General features: G+C 38.3%; 1 protein-coding gene across 10 annotated transcripts in view; it reads right to left on the bottom strand.

The window, feature by feature from the left end:
* The window catches only part of BEND7 (BEN domain containing 7), a 210,550-nt gene that overhangs the window by 62,167 nt on the left and 129,222 nt on the right, over positions 1 to 19,161 (bottom strand). For 5 of the 10 annotated variants that reach the window (XM_072653272.1, XM_072653276.1, XM_072653280.1 and 2 more), the window contains one exon: positions 14,586 to 14,639. In XM_072653272.1, coding sequence (XP_072509373.1) covers positions 14,586 to 14,639 — 54 coding nt within the window. Of the gene's footprint in view, positions 1 to 6,895; positions 9,465 to 14,585; positions 14,640 to 19,161 lie in introns of those variants that run through there. The other 5 variants (XM_072653275.1, XM_072653282.1, XM_072653273.1 and 2 more) reach the window with 3 other exon arrangements.

Genomic DNA, 19,161 nt, shown 5'->3' with positions numbered 1-19,161 from the left:
CTGAGGAAATGCTGGAGGCAAGGAGACCAATTGGCAGGCTATTACAATAGTCTAGAGGTAAGATGATGAAGGTCTGCACCAGACTGGTAGCAATGTCAAAGGAGGGAAGGGTGTGTATAAGAGAGTTATTTTGAAGGTGAAATCAACAGATGATGGCAACAGATTGGATATGAAGTGAAAAAGTGAGGAGCTGAGAATGACAGCTGGGTGACTGGAAGGATGGTGATACTCTCAACAGTAAGAGGGAAGTCAGGAAGAGAGGAGGTTTTAGGGGAGAAAAATGGGTTCAGTTTGGGATATGCTGAGCTTGAAGTGTCAGTGGGACATTGGGCAATGGACAACGGGACATTCAGACATCTCCTCATCTCCTACCAGCTGCACTCATTATGTACTTCCTCCACAATGCACCGAGTAAACCTATTGTTGGGAAATCTCATTACCTTGCAAGATCCAATCAGTCTTATTACTCATACCCCCTGATCTCTGCCTCTCTAGTGGGAAGTTGGAACCATAAACTCCTCAGGAGAGGGAACAAGGGATCTCAGACATTTCATTTCTCACCTGGCTACGCTCATTTAGACCCTCTTTGGCTTTTTCATCATCCCTCTGCTCCTGGTTGGATACTTTCCCCCTTTTATCCCCAGTTTTTCAATTTTCTTTTATGTGTTGTTTTAACCCATTAGATTATAAGCTCCTTCAGGGCAAGAGCTGTCTCCTATTTTTCATATTTGTATCCTCAACATTTAGCACAGTGCCTGGCACACAGCAGGTGCTTAAGAAATGTTAATTGACTATCAGCAATTGAGTTGGAAATATCTGATGTGCCGCCCAGGATGTAAGACAGTAGTTACAGTAATTCCAATTACAGCTGGATAAATAAATACAAGAATCATCTATATATAGAGATAATAATTGAATCCATGGGAACTGAAGAGATAAGCAAGAGAAATGGCAGCAAGGAAGAAGCAAAGATGACTCAGGAAAGAGCCCGGAGGTATACCCACTGGATGAAGATCCAGCAAAAGAGACAGAGGAATAGTCATATAGGTAGGAGAACAGAGAGAACAGTGTCTTGAAAGCCTAGAGAGAAAAGATTACCAAGGAGGAGAGGGTGATTGACAGTGTACAAGACTGCAGAGAGGTCAAGATGGATGAGACTAAAGAAAAGGTCATTAGACTGTACAATGAGGAAATCTTTGGTAACTTTGGAGAGACCTGTTTCAATTGAATAATGATGTTAGACGTCAGACAACAGAGGGAGAGGATAGGAAGTAGAGGTACCTATTATAGATAGCCTCTAGTTTAGATATGAAATGGGAGAGAGATATAGAGCTACATCTAGTTCTAGCAGGAATGTAAGAATTGGGTGAGATATTTTTGTTTGCTTTGCTTTTTAGGATGGGGGAGACACAATTATCTTTATAGGCAGTAGGGAAGCAGCTAGCAGATATGGGGGAATTGAAGATTAGTGAAGATGACAGAGGAGAGCAGTCTGCTGGAGGAGAAAGAACGAAGTGAGATCACTTGTGCATGCAGAGGTGTTTGCTTTGGCAAGGGGAAGGGCCACTGTTCCATGTGAGAAGAGAAGGAAGGTGAAGGAAGAGTAGGCAGAATGCATCTGAGTGATAGCAGATGAGGAGGAAAGCAGAAGGGGGCCTCTCCATGAATGTTCCCCAATTTTTTCAGTGATACATGAAGTTGAGAGGAAGGGAAGCTATGGGAGATTTAAGGATGGATAGGGAGGTGTAAAAAGGATTCCCTTGCCTCGATCTTCTTAACAGTCAGTAACAAAGGCATTCATTCAAACAGCACAGCAAGAACAGTGGTCATCAAGCATTCCTCCCCCTCAATTTTGAGGTGCAGCGTTCCACTGATATACTATCCATGCTTACATTGCAATGGCAATGAAGCACACAAATAGGGAACCTGTGTGGCCTGGACAATTCACAGCTCTGGAGGGCTGATTTCCTTTCTCATTTCAATTGGTTGGCTGTGTGGAGTGGCCTTGCTGAGTTGCACAAAGCAAGGTGCCTGGATGATTCCAAAACAGACCTGGATGCTGCTGAACTTGACTAGGTCAGTAATTGGCCACTGGTCTGGATTTTGCTGGGGTTAGATAAGCCAGTTGCCCTGTGGCTGGGTCTTTCCTAGGGTATGGCATTTCTGTTAAATGGATTGAACCGCTGGACTCCCTGAGATTGATCTTAGTAAAGAAGATCACTTTGGCATCTATATGGAGTATATATTATGAATGGGGAAAGACAAGACTGGGGAACTGATCACGAGCACACTGCATGGTTCAGGCAAGAGAAAAAGAAGATCTAAGTTAAGATGATGGCTGTGGAAATGGTGAGAAGAGGTCGGATGTGAGAGATGTTTTAGAAACCAAAATACCAAGTTTTGGCAACTGATTAAATATGGGAGGGTAAGAGTGAGGAGTGAACAATAATGCTGAGATTATAAATGTGTAACTTGTATCAACAGAAATTAGGAAAGAAGCAGGTTTTGGAGGAAAGTTAATGAGTTCTGTTTTGGACATGTTGAGTTTGAGATACCTGTGGGACAGTCAGTTTGAAATGTCAAATAGGCTTGTGTTCATCCTTCATTGCCAAAGAAGATCATGCCATCAGAGAAATGATGACATGACTTGAACTTAGCAGCTAATGATAAGAGAATGGAGTTTGGAAGAGAGACTGAGGCTGGTTGTGTAGAAACGTCCCATATGACATAGGAGCTGGTTGGGTCACCAAATGAGAGAGTGTAAGAGAGAGAAGGGCCCAGGGTCAAACTCTGGGCCTCATCCACAGCTAGAGGGTATGATATGATATCCTGGGGGAGGTTACTAAGCAACTGAGGAGAACAAGGATGGATTTCCTGTAGATGGTGTCACTTGAGCTAAGTTTTGAAGAAGAGGTGGGAGTCTATGAGGCATAAGGAAGACTTGTGTTCATGTCCCACCTTAGACTTTTACTAGCCATGTGATCCCAAGAAGTCATTAAACTGCTCTTCAGAGTCTTCAGCTATAAAATTAAGGGGTTGGGATCAATGACTTCTAATAGGAATCTACCTAGACATAAATTAAATTCTGATGTTCCAAGGGAATTCCTGGGGGGAGGAGTCAAGAGCCAGAGATTATGAGAATCACCCTTTTCCTCTTCAAGATAGAATCTAATTCATGTAAACTTAAACTTCAATTTTGGACCATGAGTTACAGCTCAAAAAGAGTAAGCTTAAAAATACATACAGGAAAAAAGATCCAGATGAAAATGCGTCTTGTGCAGACTATCATATGGAAGTCAAATGGTCGTCCCTCAAGTTAATAAATCAGTACATGCTGTATATCTAGAACAGGCACTGAAGATGTCTTTCACAAAGCATTTATCATCTAATGTTGTGAGTCACCACACTCTGCCCTACTGGGCAGACCATTTTTCACTTTGGAGGTGAGACATCCCTTGAACCCCCACTGATCCCAACTAGATGTTCTAGTACCTCGTTGAATATCTTTCCCATCCTACTGCTGTCAATCTTTTTTTAATTACCAAAGGGCCAATGGGAGTTTCATTTTGTTCTAATATGCCTAAACTAATATAGGACCCAATGCCTAAATCAGACCTGCCTCTTACATATGCAAATGTAAAATGACCTAAAGCAATGCAATGAGCATATCTGGCTCTATGGAGTAAATATGAGAGAACTTTGGGTGCAAAGATGTGAATGGTTTGTGATCTGTACAGATGGAGGGAATCCACATGAACAAGTTCATCCTTGAAGTTTTGAATCACAATTCTAAAGCATTATTTTGAAACATTTTTGCAATCATACAGTCACCTTGTGTTGGCATCTGCTTGGTAGACCTGCCAACATAGGTTTGTTAAGTTTAAATATGTTTCCCATGATTTAAGAGGGGTAGTTATTAGGTATTGAAGTGGGTACATATGTTTGCAATGGGACCATGTAGAGAGTTAAGCAGGTACAGATAAAGAGTAGAATGACACTTTGTTATTGCCTCCCACTATGGTTGCTTCTTTTGAGAAAGTCATTGCTCCTACTGCCTCCTCCCCTTTTACTGGTTATTGATAAAGCCTCCACTTTCCCCCGTCCTGGATCTTTTGTGAGACAGTCAAGAAAAACTCCTTTTGTTCTGGTGTAGAGAAAGGAACTAGCTCAGGGTTTGGTGCTCTGCGACAGTGACTAGTGTGAGCTCTGTTGCCACACCTCCCTTACGACCCCCCCCCCCCTCCCATTTTGATTTAGGTGGGACCCAGTAGCAGAGGATGGTCAGATATGAATGGTTTTCAGTCTGCATTCCAGATCTCATTACATTACCATCTTCCCAAACCATTACTATTTTGTTGAGAGTACTACCATCCTTCCAATCTACCAGGTTTTGAAGCTTGGCACTGTACCCTTCTCTCCTCCAAGAACCCAACCACCATCCCAGTCCAGGCCTTCATCATCTCTCACATGAACTACTCCAACAGTTTCCTAAGTGACCACTCTGACTTAAACGTCACCCCTCTATAATAATACATCCTCCAAATTGCTGCCAAAGTGATTTTCCTTAAGTGCAAGACTAGCCATGCTGTCCCCCTACTCATTAAACTCCAATGGCTTCCTATTGATTCTAGGATCAAACCTAAGTTCCCTATTTGGCATTTAAAGCCATTAACAGTCTGTCCGTTCTATTTTTTCATACATATATATCAGTCACCTTCTTGCATTTTACATTTCAGCCAAAATGGTCTTCTTTCTATTCTGCATACTCACATGAAAACAAATCAAAATACCCACTCACAAGTAGGAAATTCAGGTACCACCCATTACGCAGTAATAGGCTAAAAAAAAAGGGAAGGATTTTTGGGAAACTTATGACTTAAAGTAAATTTTGTTTTGGTTTTGTATGTAGTGAATGTATATACACAGAAACATGGCTCTTGCTGTTAAGTTTATTGGTTATTATGACCTATTTTTTGATCAGTGTATCATGTGACATTTGATTTTTTAAAAAGTAGCTTAAAAAAGAGAATCCACTTGTTTCATATTAGTTGACTTCACAATGTTTCACATTGATCAAATTGAATGAATAATTACTAACAATTATTATTACAAACATTTCTTATCCCCCAAGAAATACAGGAATTTTTTGGAAATAATGAAGCATGTTCAAGGATATCACTGTCCCTGAAAATATTATATACATTTTGGTGAAAGAAAAAAGGGATTTTGTATTGCTTTTAATTAAATATTGTAAAAATATTTCTTTTTATCTAATCTCTACACTTTGTAATTGTTGTGCACATGTAATTTTTAAATGCACAGCGTGTGGAGTTTAACTGCACTAAGACTTTTGGAACGCACTGTACATGGAGGGTGTGTTCCAAATTTTTTACTGATGCAGGGGGTGTAATTAAAAGAATTTGGAGAGCACTCTCTGAGAGGTTAGGTAGTAGGGAATTTATCATTCATTATTTGGTGGGGGGAAAGAAATCTCAGTATGGTAGCCTGACAGTTTAACAGTGTGCCCAACAGTTTCTGACACGTAAAGAATCTTCTTTTGGTGGCATTGTGTGTTTCTCATTAGCTATACAAGGAGACACAACTTATTGCACAAGCTTCTTGGAGTATTGCTGGGAATACAGTGTGAAAGATGACAAACTGACCCACTGTTTTAACAAAACTGCTGAATCTTTTGCTTGTTCCCTTCAGAAGGCTGCTCTAATCTACTAGTCATGAAGGTATCTTTAATTCGTGATATTTTCATAGGTTGAGCAGGATTAAACTGAATGAAATAAATTTTAGTGAAACATGCCCCATGTTTTCCTTTGGGATCAAAAAGGGTCCAAGGCATGCAAACTTCTTGGTGCCTCCTGCAATTTCACTTAATATTTCTTTCTTCAGTTATGGCTTTGTCTTTTGGAGAAGCTCCTAAGACAATTATCTCTCTGTTCCTTTGCTTCAGGTGGATATAGATTTTCCCTCATCACTGGCTCGATTCCCTTGGGGGTGGTGTCAGAGACAGAATACCACAGCTACACGATGGGCAGGGCCGTTCCTAAGGGTTTGTTAGATCCAATGTATACCACAGTGCCTACCCTTTTCTCCTTCCCACACCCTTGTCTGGCAGAAGTTCACATAAAGGCAGCAGTCGTAAAGAGGAAAAGAAGGGAGAGGCAGTCTGTGGAGTCAGTATGAAAGTCATAGCTGATAGCTGGCTAGCCCCCTGGGTGCTGACCAATCTTTTCTCCATCATCAGCTGGCCTTGCTCCCTTGGTGAGCTTGCTTGGTGAGGGAGGGGTGGTTCCTCTTTAGCTTCAGCCTCCTGGGCTTCACTCTGGGAGGAGGCCCTTCAGATCAAGGTATAGAGGTGGCTGACCGGAGGAAAGGCACTACATTGTGGAAAGGGGAAATCGCTGATGGTAAAGGGGGCAGGGAATTGCTGTAGGAGTGGGTAGCGCCCTCCTGTGTTCAAAAGTGGAGCATGGGAGCATGAAGCCATTAAGTTTTAACTATTTTGCATTACAGAAGATTGGTTTGGCCTTCTGATGTGTTGTTTCCATAGAAGCAGAGCTTAACCTTTTAAGTGAGGATTATAAAGCCACCTAATTCATTTAAAATTAGGCTTCAAGCATATCAGCACTTAATGCTCAAGTGTTATTGTGGGACTTGATATAGTCACTGATCTAACAGGCAGGCAGAGTCTGTTATTTTCCGACATTTGAAGAATCTCATTTTGGAGGCGATCTATATATTTCCCATCAGCTCCACAAGGAGACACAACTTCTTGCACAAAATTACAGCAGTACTAATAAATACCTTTTAATTAACAGGCAGCTTTAACTCTTTTTCATACATACAGGAATCCGGTATATAAGTAAGAAATATGCATGTTCAATTATGCATGTTCAATTAAAGTTATTTATTGTTTTCTTTTAGAATGGACATAAGGAGTTTCTCAAAATTGATATCACAACACAATGTTTTACACCATTTTCACAACTAGTTCTTTGTTGGATTTGTTTTAAAGAACATTGTAATTTAAAAATATCTAAATATTTACATATTAATAAAACATATGTACATAAGATTGAGACATTATCCATAGATATGGAATGATTTTTCTTTGCTAATAAAGCCTATAAAAGATTTCTGAATAAAGTCTGAACAGTAGTCACAGTAGGTAAACACAAAAACATTTAAGTTTACAAAACATTATTTCACTTTTGCAATATGTAACTCCAATTTGTGGATTCACTGCAATAACTTTTGGGTTACAACAACCCCCACTCTTCCTGAAGTGCTGAAAATTCCAAACCATAGTACAAATGATTACTCCAGCCTCAGAAGGAAATAGTTTGGAAGGTTCATGGTACACATTTAACAAATTCCATGGTTCAAAGTCAACCATTTTCACCTTCACTAGCAACTAGCAATATTTTAATGGAGTTGAAAGGTCACTAATTTATCTTTTAGATTCCATCGAGAACTATTTCCTTTTGAGAGGCAGAAGACAAATTTTCAAAATTGTGTCACAGAAAAACAAAAGCCCTTGTTTCCAGCTCTTCAATTAGACTGTCTGGTTAAAAAAAAAAAAAAGAATCAATTTGAGAAAAGAAGCTTAGACCTGAAATTTAAAAGGAAAACTAAAAGGCTGCAAAAACATCTTCTCTGGATCATCTCATCCTATGAAAACCCCTCCACAAATATTCAAGGTGCAACTGTAAAGTAGGAAGATCAATTCCATACGCTATACAAGAAAAACCAGTCTCATTACTTTATAGTTACACTCAGTACTCACATTAGATCACTGGCTGGTGATCAAAATGGAATGGTAGTTTATCTATGAGTTCTCTTATCTCACTTTAATTTTGCAGTTGGGCATAGTAAAAAGCACAATGGAACAGGAATCAGGAGACCTGGGTTCTAGTTGGGCTCCGCCACTACTTAGTTATGTGACCTGCTACAAAACACTTAAGCCTCTCTGGCTTCAGTTTAATGACTCAGAAAAAGAAGGCTCAGATTAGATGACGTTTGTGGTTCTTTCCAGCTTACCACCATTAAGCTCCTTGAAGTCAAAGACTGTCTCCTTTTTGCTTTTGCATCCTCAGCACAGTTCCTATTATATAATAGGCATTTAATAAATGTTTATTGAATTGAACATTCTACGATTTTATGAAGCAAATGTTGGTGAAAGATGTTAGACTGTCAGCATAGCTATTGATGAAGTGGAGGGTTCACACCTTAAAAAATTAAGGTTAATTTTTTAGCCCCTCTGATTGGTCTGCCAAAGTGCCAAAAGTGGCACTTATCTGCAATTTTATTTTGCTTTATGTAATAGATGTGTTTCTAAAAAGTTATGTACAAATAAATAATCTTACTGTGAGTCAAATCTGTTTAAAATATATTAGCTTGTTATCTCAAGAAATCCTGTGAGAGACACTTTTGTAAAGTGAATAACCATCTGCCAATTTATATTTTTCTATAAACCCAGATTTTAATATTTTAAGTTTGCTTAAACTGGATGCATACCAATATTAAAAATCAAACAAAACACAGAATATTTCACTAAGTGCCTTCGTGGCTAAGGTGGAGTCTACATGATGTCCAAATATCTGAAACATGCAACTCAGTTTTAAAAAAAGTCAATGAAATTGTTGTGTGTTGATTTTTTGGAAGACTAATTATAAATATTGACTAAAATTTTCAATTTCTGATCAGCTACCTTTCCATCATGTAGAGAGGGGCTAGATCTCACAAATACTTGCTACTGCTCAAAAAATTTCTTGTTCCAAGAACAGAGATATCATTAACACTTCATCTGTTCCAAAGTTTCACTTCAGTTCCACTGATAACAGAGTTAGCTTGTTTTACTAGATAAGAGCTATCCTGTTCCCCAAAAGAAAGCTTTATCTTCTAAGCCAATGGAGGTCAAGTTTATTTTGGCTTTCAGCAGGGTGCTTTCAGTGTAGGAGAATTGCCAGTCTTATTTATCTGTATTCTACATCTACATAACTTAAGTTAAAATAAATATGCATTACACTGTGCACAATCACATGGAAGAGATGAAGAAAAAAAGGACAGAGAGAGAGAGAGAGAGAGAGAGAGAGAGAGAGAGAGAGAGAGAGAACTGTTCTTGTTACAATGGATACCAAACTAGCTGGATAATATATGGAACTTTCAAAGAGTAACAAATCAATTCTAAAGATGATGAAGGATCTTGAAACAATTTAATGGCTTGATTGTCCATGTGACAGAGAAGATATGTGAAAACAATTCAAACTTGAAGGTAAAACTTTATAGAACATTCGCATAATGCAGTAATCTGAAATGCCTACACAGATCTTAGAGAAATCTCCAAACACAGAGTTACATTTGCTAATGAAACGCCACAGAAATTAAAGTCTAGGTAGTGAAATCTGGTTCTGTGTCTTCCATCTTCTCTGTCCTGGTTTCAAAAATGTTACCTAAAACACAGGCAAGAAATAAAGTAGTAACTTCCACAACAGTTAGACACAGGCATTCTGAGGAGGTAAAACGCTTTATTGTTCACATTCTTCTTGGAGGAATAGTGTTAACTGTGCTTTTCTTTTTAGTAACAAAAGTTAGCAACTGGATGGGAAAGATCACGGGTGTGGATGGTAATTATTAAAACAAGCCCAAATGGACTCTCACGGAAGATTTCCCCAATCTCTACTCCTCACCACTCTGTGAAGCCACAAATAATCTCTCCCTACACTGAAATAACATGGCTTTTGGATCTCTCTTACATTCACATTCTTTGTCTTTTCTTTATGCAAACCCCTCATCACCACCACTATAGTCTAAGTTTTTGAGGGCATGGATTGTGTCTTCTTTTTGTATCCCCCTTATACTAGGATAGTTGTCATATAGTGCTATGTATGCAATAAATATTTGTTGATCCTACAAAGTCCCTTTTCCTCAGATAACGAATTCATATCTTAAATGTTAGAGATGGGTTATTCCTTTTTACTTCATAAATTATTTTCAATTTCCAAATTACTTTTCAGTTCTCTGATAGCTCTGGTTGGTAGAAACATGTTACACATTTATGTGACTTAACCTGAGTCCACACAGGCAAAGAAAAGTGGAGAATTAGGTAATAATGCAATGAACAGACCTCTTGTCTAGTTGATTCAACTTCCTGTACTTTTTCATTAAGGAATTATTTTTACTGCAATTATATGGATAATTGTTTTAATATTTAACCTTGGCTATGGAGATATAGCCTGTTTTCAATTTTTCTCTGTAAGTTATCTCACCATATTTAATAATAATGGCTCATGTTTAGTTACTTGCTAACAATTTACATTTATAACTAATCAGTAAATTAGGTAGTGTAAATACTTTAGCCCTGTTTAACAGATGATGAAACCGAGGCTCCAAGAAATTAAATGTCTTGCCCACGATGACAGAGTTAGTTAAATGTCCAAAATGAAACGTAAGTCCAGTTCCCTGACTCAGAATCCAGGGTTCTATCTGCAGTACGTGCTAACTGTTGGCTTGGATTGCCTGCTACAGTTATTTCCTTCAGAGTGCCTTCATTCCATAGCTACTGTAACTATCCCCCATATTCATCCAAACTAAGAATAAATTTGTCTCGGTGTTAGAGTTTACAATTTTTAATAGTTAATTATTATAAAACTGTTTTTGTTTTCTGTATTTTCAATTGAATGTGTTCTGAAGTCTGCCAAAGGAAAGATAATCCTGCAAGTCTTTATTGAAAAAAACTCTATCCTTTTTTATTACAGAAAAATCTTTCTTATAATGCTTCAAATGTTTTCTTCCAAGAGATGGCACAAAATTAGCAACTACTGCTTAATATACAGAGCTGTTTTATATAATATATAAAAATACATGTTATTTGTATAGGCTGATGGTCCATACATTTTGCTTTGGCTCTGCTGTAATTATAAGTATATGCTATGATTAAGGTAGTCATAAGAACCAGTAACGTCCCTCTGTGTTTTCTTTTTTTTTTTTTTTTTGAGGGAAAAGAACCTAAGAGGTGAAGAATGTGTTTAACTTAGTCCAATCTGGAAAACAAGACACTTAAGATGCCTAGTAGACCACCTTGGACACTGCTACTGTTCTGGATTCACTTTTGATCTTTCTTTTTGTTTATCATAGAGTCAATCTTAGCATTAAATCTTATCTAGAGTGAACAGAAATTCTGTTTTAAGAGTATCTCAGGATGTGTGAAAGAAGGAAACTGATTAAAACTAGAATAACGTTATTCTTGTTAGTACTCGGCCAATAGTGGCAGTGCAATGAGACACAGGGGTCTAACTTGCATTCAATTCAACGTACATTTATTAGGCACCTCTTAGTTTTATGAAAGGCTCTCTACAAGGTTTTGGAGATACAAAAACAACATTAAAACAGCCCCAGCCCTCAAGGAACTCATGATCTCCTGGAGGGAAAAGAGAGAATGCTAACACACAAAGTGGGGTTAGAATCAGAAAACACCTCACATACATATGGCAACTTGGCTAAGCCAAACTTGAAGGAAATTAGAATCTAGGAATTACCCACCAGTCATGGCATGCCTATACAGAGTCCTGGAGGCTGGTGATGAGAAACTGTATACAGAGAACAGCAAGGCTAGGTGTAGAATACATGAAAAAGAAGAATGTGAAATAAGTCTGAAAAGGCAGCCAGTTTGTTCAGGGCTTTCACAGCCAGAGGCCTTTGTATTTTATCCTTGAGGAAAAATGGTCAGTAATAGGTCAGACCTTGGTCTGAGATAGTATCTTGGCATCTGAGGATGATGAATTGGGGAAAAGATAGACAAGAAAGTGGAAAACCACTAGGAAGCTGGTGCATAGGGCAGAGAAGAGGTGATAAAGGTCTTGTTAGGATATGCCTGCACGAGTAGGAAGAAGGGAAGAGAAGGGAAGAGATGGGAAAAATGTTATAGGGGTAGAACTGAAGACTTGGCAAATGACTGGAATGGGAGGGGGAAGATAAGGAAGAGGGAAGAGGGGAAAGATGACTCCTTGAATAGGAAGAAGAGCCCTGTTCTCCACAAAAATACAGAAGAGCATCTAGGGGAAAAGATAATGAGTTCTCTTCTGAAAAAGCCGAATTTGAAATGCTTATAGAAATGCCCAGCACAACAGGTGCCTGGCGATGTGGGATGAACTCAGGAGACAGAAAAGAACTAAATAGGTAGATATGGGAATGACCTGCACAGCGATGAAAACTAAACCTGTAAGAGTGGATGCATCACCAAGAAAAGTGGAACGAAAAAATCAGCCCAGGGTAGAGCCTGGGACACAACCAGATGAAGAAACCAAAAAAAGACAGCTGGACAAGCAGGAGAGTCAGAAGATTAATGCCACGGAAATTAGGGAAGGAATGGCCAATAATGTCAAAAAAGCTACAGAAAAAGCTAGAAAGCTGAGGACTAAGATGAAGTTATTGGACTTAGCAAATAACAGATATTTGTAAACTCTGTAAGGAGAAATTTCAGTTGAATGGTGGGGTTAGAAGCCCAATTACAAAAATTATAAGAAGTGAACAGGAGGTGAGGAAACCAGAGGCAATGAATGTAAAAATATGACTGTGAAAAGGAAGAGATGTATGTGAGCTAACTTGTGTGGGAGGAGATGGGAGCGGGAAGGGACAACTCAACAATTGGGGATCATCTGGCTGGCTTGGGCTATTGTGATTCAAATACCCCACTCTGAGCTAGGTCTCTAAAATGAGGTCAAGTTGTAAAGCCCCTTTTTGGAGATTCAGAGCTTGAAACAAAGAACAGATCTGGATTCTGGTGGATGAGTAGGGGATGGACATGTAGAATTCTTTCCTCAACTAGAAATGAACTAGTTGCCTTGTGCATTGTGAGTTGCATGTGCAGCCACACATGCTCTCACTCAGGAGACTCAAGAATAAAGTTATTGGACTCTTAGAACTTGACTTCAGCTATGGAAAGGCATTAATGTAATCCCTAAGTCCAAGAGATCAAAACCTTGGAGAGCACTAGATGATAAGGGGTAGAAATTCTTGAACCCTCCTCGACTGATTGTTGATTAACTGGAGAATGTGAAGTTCCTTAAGAATTGGCTTGAGCACAGTATTTAGCACAGTGCCTGGCATATAGTAGGCACCTTAATAAATGCTAACTGACTGAGTGGAGTGACCCATATTTTTAGAGAGAGAGAATGGAGTTTCTTGACAGCATAAATCTCAGGTTTGTCTCTTTAGTGATTCCAAATCTGAATATTCCAGGACCCATTCTTCTAGAAAGAGAAGGGGGAATAGCTGGACAACAGCAGTCTCTTAGAAGAAGGATCCAGGTCCATAGACCTGGACTGAGTCTTCCATTATTATGGTAAGATATTCAGCCAGCATAGAGCTAATGGGAAGGGAATTGCCTTTCCAAAAAGCCTAAATTTGTTTTCCTTCTTGGGGAGTCCAAGCCCATAGGGTAGTACCATAAATCTACATCCCTAGGGTAAACACATGACTCACCATCTGAGGAATTCTGAACTTTATCTGTATGGATCCTTTGGGAAGTCTGATGAAGCTTTTGAACCTCTTCTCAGAGGAATGTTTTTTAAATGCATAAAATAAAATCCATAGGATTAAAAAGAAAATTAAATCTATTGAAATGGGGCTTTCAAAATACAGGGAGAGGGAGAGAGGGAGGGAGAGGGAGGGAGAGAGAGACAGAGAGAAAGAGAAAGAGAGAGAGAGAGGGAGGAAGGGAGAGAGAGAGAGGGAGGGGGAGAGAGATGGAAGGAGAAAGGGGGAGAGAGAGAGAGACAGACAGAGAGACAGAGAGACAGAGAGAGAGAGAGAGAGAGACAGAGGCAGAGAGACAGAGAGAGAGATGAAGGGACAAGCTTCCAGAGTAGATGGGAGGTGATGGGAACAAAGGCACAAGTAGAAGAGATGACCTTTGCAGTGGGAAGAACTACCTTTTCCTCAGAGACCAAAGCAAAGAAAAACAGGAAGAAGGATGATGCCAAGGGGTTTTAGTTGTAAAAATGGGGAACAGAGGGAATTCACAAAGGGAATTCAACTAATTCAGTTGTGCTACTAAAGAAACTGCGGCCCATGTTACATTAATTGGCACATTAAATTAACTGATCAAAAAGTAGTATTTATGGAGCATCCATCATGTGTCTAGCAATAATTTATTCTTTAGAACCATTTTATGGCTATTATATAATATGGACTAATCACAGACACAATGGCAGTGATCTTTCCAAAAAGATATGATTTTGTTAGGATTAAAAAATATAAAGGTTTTGTGCATGAAAACAAAGGTCCATTTCTGGCCTATAGAATATCAAAACACTAACTTATTAGGATTTGTTCTTTTCAGGTTTTATATGTATGCATCAGCCTAAGAGGAAAAATTGTAAGATTTTCATGCTTTTTACAGTCAATGTGAAAAAACTCCCTGGATACAGGACATTCAGAACCTCTGATAACAAGGGGGCTTTTATAAAATCAGTACGCTCAAGCATCTGCATCGCTAATATTAAAAACATTTTCCATTCAAATATTTTTCACTATATTTTCCAGCAGGTGATCAAAATGTAAATGTATTTTACCTGTTGGTGGTATAGAAATGCTGTCCAGTTTTTCATCACAGTCAGCTACCTCTGCTGGTTACAAACATAAAACACAAATCTCATTAGTTTCAGAGAACACATTCATTTTACTGAATATGGTAATGCAATTAGAAAGCTGCAATATGCGTAATAGTTTTCACCTTCTTTCTTTAGTTGGGTTTGCTCCAATACAATAGGTTATGTTAGTATTGAAACAAAGTAATTTTCTGAGAATAATACAAAGCAGATTTAATTTACTAAATAACTGCTGGACAACTTTTAAGAACATGCTCAACATAAAAGTTACTTTATATTGTTTTCCTTTGAACAACAGTGTAAACAGGAACAGATACCCTGATTGAAAACAAATGAGCCAACCTGCTCCTATCAGCACAAACATCTACACTATTCAAAGCATCATAAATTTCAAGGTATGAAGTCAGTCTGCCATTTTGTTTTGGTAGGGAGGCAGCCTGGAATAATGCATGAAGTCAAGAAGACTCGGGTTCCTGTTCTGTATCTGACACACTTATTAGCTGTGGTAACATAAGCAAGTCACTTACCCTCTCTGATCCTCTATTTCCTCCTCTGTAATATGGGGTACCTGTTATGCCTGCCTCACAGGACTATCATGAGGTTCAAAGGAGATGAAGCATTTAAAGTCTTGTACCAGCTTTAAAGTGCCATATAAATGTCAATTATTGTTTGGTCTTCGAAGGTGATCTTCACGCTAAACCTCTGAAGTGAAACACGACACCCACAGAGTGTGTGCATATTCAATGTTCTATCTATGTATACGTATATATACGTTTATGCATGTAAGTACATATACACATATATGTGTGTGAGCACGCGCATATACAGACATACATAAAAAACACATTGTACACATACATACACACTCTCTCACCAAAGTTAGTTACCTTATTCGGATGTTTGGTTGGAGTGAATCCAGTACGTAAAAGTGTTTGAATTAGTTCAAATTAGCCCATGTGGGTACCAGGCTCAAGTTCAATAAAATTTGAATAGACCTTTGGTGGCCTAAGGGAGATATATCTTGGATGGTTGACGTGAACTTAAAAAAAATCATGACAGTGAAAACGTGTCAGTAGACAAGTGACAGGGCTGAATTTCACTTGCCATCTCCTTCCAAAAAAATTCAGGCAAATAAAGCTTTACCTTATAAGAGGAAGGACTGAAAATTTTAACTTTCAGTCGTCTACTTGATAACAATATCCAGTTAATTTCTATATCCTTACCCTGGAATTCATTGTCTTCCACTATCTGGTTCAAACTTACCTTCTTAGTCTTTACCCTTCTCCCTTAGTGTAGACTCATGCCAACTCTGCTAATGCACTCCTAACATGGTATGTTAATAACTAGTGAGAGAATAAATTCCTATGATAACCAAAATTATGCTGGGCAGTGGATGGCATTCCTCAGTCTACTGACTGAGCTCTTCTTCCTTTAAATCCCAAAACACAGAGTACTACTTCCTTAATTGCTCCAGAAAGAAGTTATCCTTCCTTTATTGAATCTCTTAGGTCAGTTTACCATCTCCTACACAATAAAACATTTCAAACTTCTATCACAGTTATTTATATACATGCAACATCTCTCTCTTCTACATTGTGAGTACTTTGTACATTCAGCATTTAGTGGTATCTTTCACATATAGTAGATGTTTAATAAATGTTTGGCTGAATTATAAAGAAATTTTAAAAGTTTAACTAATCTTCAAAGGATTCTTTCCCACCTGGAGTCTAAAAATACAAACTATTGCCCATCCCATCATTTTGCTTGGAATATCCTACAGTTCTAGAGGAACACCTACTAAGGTACATAAAATAAAATTCCTAAATTTATTCTGTTAATTTATTAGACTGGAACTTTTTCCCATTCTGCTTTGAATAGTTCAAAAAACTGCACATCGGCCATTTTGATCATTTGTGTCATGTCTTCCATGCACTAATTCAAGTAATTCCTGCCTAAAATCTCCTACTGAAGCCACTTACATTTATGGCTTCACTGTTCAATGTTATGCATTTAGGAAGACTAACCCAGGAGGCCAATCAGATGGTGTCTGTAACAGATCACAGGATCATGAATTTGGATTATAATTCATCGAGTCCAACACCCTGATCTTACAAATGAAGAGACTAAGCCACCGATTCCTTAAATAACTTGCCCAAGGTCACACAACTAATAAGTGTCTGAGGCAGGGTTTGATCCCAGGTTTTCCTAAGTTCAGCACTCTATCCACTACACCATACAGTCTCCAATTAACAACTGGGTTGATGTGAAACCAAATTAATATTATACCCTTACTTTACTGTCTTTAAACAACAATGATGTAAGACATTGGCTGAAAAAAGGACAATGGGCTTTCTCTAGTTCACTGTCTAATACTTTATTCACCACTTCACATAGCTTTGACTTTAGTGGACATTTGACCTCTCATTGCACACTAACATACAGAAGCAGCTAGAGGGTACAGTGGACAGAGCATTGAGCCTTTTGTCAGGAGGACCTGAGTTCAAATCCAACTTCAGGTACTTTAGTAGCTGTGTGAACCTGGGCAAGTCTCCTATCCTCTGTTTGCCTTACAGTTTCCTCATCCATAAAATGGAGGTGAAAATAAAAGCATCTATGTCCCAGAGATGTTGTAAGGGTCAAATAAGATAACAATTGTAAAGTGCTTAGCACAGTGTCTGGCAATATAGTAAACTCTAAGGGCTGAAATTATCCCAAAGAGTGAAATAATAAATAATGAGAAGAAAAGGAGTGAAGATAGTAATGTAAGGTACTTAAGAAACATTGGTGGATAAGTGACTGAAAGATGAAGGAAGAGGAGCAAACATTAAAGTAAACGTACTGAATGTAGAGTTAATTTTCTCTGTAGACCAGAACCTTAAAATATTTTTGTCAGACAGCAGTAAGAGCCCACACTTTTATCACATTTGTGATTTTATGTGTCAACTAAAATACAATAAACCTTAGAAATAGTTATTTACTTCCTGGAATTTACATATATGTTGCCTTTTCAATTAGGCACAGAATTGCAAAAATCAGTTTTTAGTGATCTTTCCCCTTTGTAATTCAGTATCACCAATCCTTTCAACAATAACCCTTTGCAATTATGTGTTTTAGTAAGTATACTCTTAAGAATGGAGGGCATATAGCAGATGAAAAAAATAAAAGAAAATTAAGATATGCTGGTTGCATGAATTGGGACCAAGTGTCATGGCTGAAGAACATGATTGTGTTATTTAAATTTAATTATAACATCTGTTTGTAACAACAATCTCATAGTCTTTCTTCCCTGGTGACAGTCAAGTTGTGAAATTTGGAAAAGATTGAACAAGGCCAATAAAAATTTAATAGCAGTGACAGCTTTACTCTCAGATCTAACACAAATAAAAAAAATTGTGGTCTCAGATCTGAGGTAATAATCTAATGAAAATTATATAAAAAAATCCACACCAGGAAAAGAATCATTCCAGTTATAGAAAAAATATATTACATATGATGAAAGCCCCAAATGAATTTCTATTTGGATTAGGATAACAACCTTTCAAAGTCTGTGCAGGGAAAGGTTTTTTCCCTCTTCTAGAAGCAGTGTGGGCTTTCTTAAGCAGTCTGTTGATTAGCTTGCCCAGTCAGAGTCTGTATCTAATTCCAGGAACTGAGCCAAACATGATAAATGAGGTTGAAGTTGTGGAGAATGGATGATATAGTGATTATATTATCATTCAAATTGAAAATACTCATGAGGGAAAGTAGAAGGAAAACAATACTTAGGGCCTAATCCTCCAGGTATCTGTTAGGGCTTTCTGAAAATATTCCTGCCAAATTCAAAGGAAATAAAATGGCATTCAGAGGAGCAATGTTTCCATTTCAAGAGATATCACACTGGCTTCTTTTGAGGAGAAGGAGGGGTGAGAAAGATCCTACCACGTTACTGTTAATAAGCAATTTGGGGGGCTCTGATCATGGTGCTGTTCACCTGAGCACATGGCACCCAGTTCTGCTGCCTGGTTTCAAAAGTGCCATGGCTTTGACACAACTGGAACCAGAGCCTATGATCAGGCACCAACACTGTAACGACCTCTACCTTTATGCACTTAAGTTAAGTCTCCTCTCCTCTCCTTTCCTTTTTTAAAACAGTGGACATACAAATAGAATATTCCCTGTCCTGGTATAGCCAGGCATGTATATGGCATTCAAAAATACATAGGTAAATCAAAGTAATATCAGGGGTCAAAGGTTAAAAGCTCTCTGATTACAAATTAGCTGATGATGGAGTCAAAACTTGGTGTCCTGAGCACACGACAGGCTTAATTCTCTGTGCAGGTGGCAGACTGCAGTGGGTAAGGGAGTAAGTGGTTTTTCAATTTGGGGCCCATTCCATAGGGACAGGGATATATAATGGGAGAAAGACTGTTTGTTGTGGCTAGAGTATACTTATTATTAGTAAGATTGCTGAGATGCTAACAAAAGTACTCCCTAGCTAATTCTTCTCCTACCAGTTATTTTTTTCCCTTTCTCCTAAGAGCATGGGAATGGGAATACTTTT

The sequence above is a fragment of the Notamacropus eugenii genome, chromosome 3, assembly GCF_028372415.1.
Source record: "Notamacropus eugenii isolate mMacEug1 chromosome 3, mMacEug1.pri_v2, whole genome shotgun sequence".
Lineage (NCBI taxonomy): Eukaryota > Metazoa > Chordata > Mammalia > Diprotodontia > Macropodidae > Notamacropus > Notamacropus eugenii.
This window is presented reverse-complemented; position numbering and strand designations above follow the sequence as displayed.